The 3,873-nt window shown below is 27.7% G+C and overlaps 1 protein-coding gene across 1 annotated transcript; it reads right to left on the bottom strand.

Moving 5' to 3' along the window:
- On the bottom strand, nt 1-1,275 carry LOC119668267 (alpha carbonic anhydrase 8-like). Its single transcript, XM_038077722.1, has 6 exons — nt 1,197-1,275; nt 928-948; nt 786-806; nt 370-726; nt 193-310; nt 1-131 (listed from the first exon to the last, which is right to left on the bottom strand). Exons 1-6 carry the CDS (start codon nt 1,260-1,262, stop codon nt 106-108), a joined length of 609 nt encoding a protein of 202 aa, XP_037933650.1. The 5' UTR covers nt 1,263-1,275; the 3' UTR covers nt 1-105.
- Between the last annotated feature and the right edge of the window lie 2,598 nt (nt 1,276-3,873).

The raw sequence follows: 3,873 nt of genomic DNA, 5'->3' as shown, positions 1-3,873 counted from the left end.
TTTAGTTAATATATTTGAATTATGTTATATTAGATATTTTTAAAGTAAATATATTATTGCAATTGTATCCATTAAAGTGCATCTTAAATACCACGGCTTACGGCCTTAACTGACCGGATCAGGTTGACAATCTTTAAATTAAAATATTTAAATATTTAGGTTCTTGAAATGTTTAAAAATATAATAGTAAACCTGCTGGTATGTTGAATTTATCAAGTGGTTCCACATAACGCTTCTTTCTTGTATGTGTATCTACCATAGTAGCACTTCCAACATCCTTTTCGAGTACTTCATTCTTAATTGGTGGATTCTTAATTGGTGGTTAAATATATATTAAGATCTAATTAGTATAGCTAGTATGTCACTCACAGTAACTGGTGCTGGAGTTTGTGTCCCTACTTCGTCTCCGGCGACTGGTGCTGGCGTTGGCTTCTCTTCTTTGTCTGTGGCAACTGGAGCTGATGTTTGTTTTCCTACTTCGTCTGCAGCAAGTGGTGCTGGCGTTTGTGTCCCTACATCATCTCCGGCAACTGGTGCTGGCGTTGGCTTCTCTTCTTTGTCTGCGGCAACTGGTGCTGACGTTGGTTTCTCTTCTTTGTCTCCGGCAACTGGTGCTGGCGTTGGTTTCTCTTCCTTGTCTCCGGCAACTGGTGTTGGCGTTGGTTTCTCTTCCTTGTCTCCGGCAACTGGTGCTGGCTTTTGTGCCACTATTGTGTCAACCCAATGCTATATTACATTAATATTTTTAAAATATTTCTCACTGAAAGGAACAAATTTGTACCTACCGGAAAATCGAACTGCAAGGTCTTAAAAGAAAATTAAAGTTAATAAAAAAGTATAATTTGTTTAATAATTAATAAAACAAATATCTTTAAGTTATAAAAGTAATTAATATATAATATTTAAATATTAAAAATTATAACTTACCCCTGGGTAATATTGAAAACCCTTTAAGAAAAATAAACAATAACAATTATTATAAAAGAACATAACATCAAAATTTTATATAGCTTAAATATATTAATAAATATGTGAAATAAATATCACGAGCTTACAAAATCTTTTAAATTAATTTCGAAAACATTAAAACATATTATTACATCTTTCCAAATATGTTTTAAACTATGGGTTATTGTTTTTTTTTTTTGTTTTTTTTGTTTTATTTGTTATTTATTATATCTATGGTATAAACCTACAGTCCTATAATAGCCATTGACCAATCCTAACGCTCCGATTAGGAACAAAATAATATTTGCTCTCATTTTAAAATTAGTACTACCAAATCACTTCAAATGAACCCTACTTTTATATAAAAAATGCTGAACACTTATTTTTTATTTAAGTTCTATAATAAAAATATATTTCTTATCTTTAAAGCCCATTTCCAAAATAACGACTTTAATTTATTTCTGAACTTTAATATTATTAATTCGTGCTTGATTTTATCTGACTGTCTTAGAAACACTGTTATGTGTTTAAATATTTTTAATACTTCCCTTTTATTTATTGCACTTTATTTACTGCACTTTATTTTTTGCACTTTATTTATTGCATTTTTTTTATTGTACAATATTGCATTTTGTATGAATTCTGACTTTTTTCCATGTAATATATGAGATAGTCTCAGTATTTGTAAGATATTATATGTTAAACCATCTACCTTGTGCATTAGTATATTTAATACTACAATACTGAACCATATATTTAAGACCCGCAAATATTTAACTTAAAATATTGAAAAATATATTTTAAAAACATCGAATGAAAACATCATTTGGAGAGATGATTTAATCTGGACTCAAGCTAAAGATCGCTACTATATGCCACTAGTTAAAACCCTTGTTATTGGTAAGACGCTTACAGATTCCATTAAGGATTTGATATATCAAGTTATCATATAACTACATAACAATACAACTGTTGACCAAATGTGATATAGTGTATTTGTTTTTATATACAGTAAGGTTTACCATTGTAGTTCGAGCACTAACTGGAGCACGTACTTCGAAAAATTTTTTGAAAAATTTTGGAAAATTTGCAATAAAGAAGAAACAGAATTCATTAATCACTTTCTATGTCTTTGTCCAGAACTTCGGATGTATGAACTTCAATCGGGTGTTTTTTAGTGGTATGATTACTTAAAATGACAATACAAGACAGAAATATTATAGGAATGAAATTATTTTTATTATAATCTGATATATAATTTCATTTATTTTTTGAATATGATTTCTAGCATATATCCGCCGCGTCTACAAATTACGTGGTCCATTCTATTAGTCCAATTTTTGACTTTTTTTACAACAAATGCAGTCATATGGCTTCAATGGTGGCATGAACAGTGGCTTCTAATGTTTCAAGAGTTGCTGGTAAATCAATGAGTTACCATAGCCCCATAAAAAGTAATCAAGAGAAAATGTCAACTTAACTTGACATTTTGTGATGTCAATTCATAGTTATCGATATCGATATATCTTATGCAACTTAAAATATACCCGATATAACTCGTCTCTCCCACGAAACTCAAAAAGTATGAGTTACAGATATCTCCGTAAGGAATTGATGATAACTTAACTTAAGTTAGTTATCACAGACATAGTCATTATTTTGCTATGATCCTAAGATTCCATATCTAAAGAAAGTATGTTGTAACCTAACTGTAATAAAAAAGATATAAGTAATTTTAAAAGTGAAAATAAATTTATTATTTCGAGTACTTAGTGTCCAAACAATACTATTTAGTTGCAAATAAATATTTTCATATCATAGAAACATTCCATTCTTAAAAACTTTAAAAATCAATTTTTAGAAAATAAAAGTCCCTAATCAGTATCTTGAAAATCTTAGAGAACTGTTTAGTTATTGTTATACAAATGATACATATTTACAGTTTTTAAAAGGGAAAAATTTATTTCATTTAGCGATAATATACAATCATTTTATAATAAATAATTTTTATTTTAATTTAAAACTTCACTGACATCATTGTTATCGGCATTTAAAGCTGAATACAAACTTTGGGATGCATCTGAAAACGTTTTCAATAAAAGTTATATTAAAATATATTATAAATTCAATTTTAATTAATAAATTGTAAGATGATGAGGAAAACATTTTAGTTAATAAATAATTTTGAAAACTAAATTAGTACTAAAAGCAGTTTTGCTACAACAAAATGTCAAAGGTCTTATTTTCTAATCATCCAAAACAATCTTTTATTACAAAATCAAAGTTAGATGGAGACTGCCAACTGGAAATCACAACATTAACTTAATGCTATCTTTCTAATTTAGGTTCGAGGACATTAATTTATTAAATGGAATGAAAAAATAGAAAATTGTGCAAATCTCCATGTTCCTATGGATGTCTCTCTATGTTCCTCAAGAGATTATTAATCACAAACCTCTACTTACTACAGTTTTCTAACAATAGCGAGATTCACTTATGACATGTTTAACTATCTGTGTAATTGGCCTTGGCTTAACAAGACCAGATTAGTCATGTTTCAACCAGGATAAATAGTTTCAATTAGATAATATTATTTTAATTCGATATGCAATACTATGCAAACACTAATTTTTATTATATATTAATATAATTATATGAAATTTTGTAAAAATCCCAAACATGAAAATCGTACTTTAAAGTTTTCAATTTTATCAACATTTAATGAGTATCGTAATCAGAAAATAGAGATATATAACATTTCCTTAAATTGCATTAATGGTACTCGTATATTCCTGAGGAGAGAAAGTAGGAAGAATTTAAAAGACATACTTATATATATATATATATTATGGATATTTGTATTATGAGATGTTCTAATATTGAAAAAAAAATAAATTCTTTGAATTTTTAAATTTTTTAAAACAA

This window comes from Teleopsis dalmanni, chromosome 1, assembly GCF_002237135.1.
Source record: "Teleopsis dalmanni isolate 2A chromosome 1, ASM223713v2, whole genome shotgun sequence".
NCBI lineage: Eukaryota > Metazoa > Arthropoda > Insecta > Diptera > Diopsidae > Teleopsis > Teleopsis dalmanni.
This window is presented reverse-complemented; position numbering and strand designations above follow the sequence as displayed.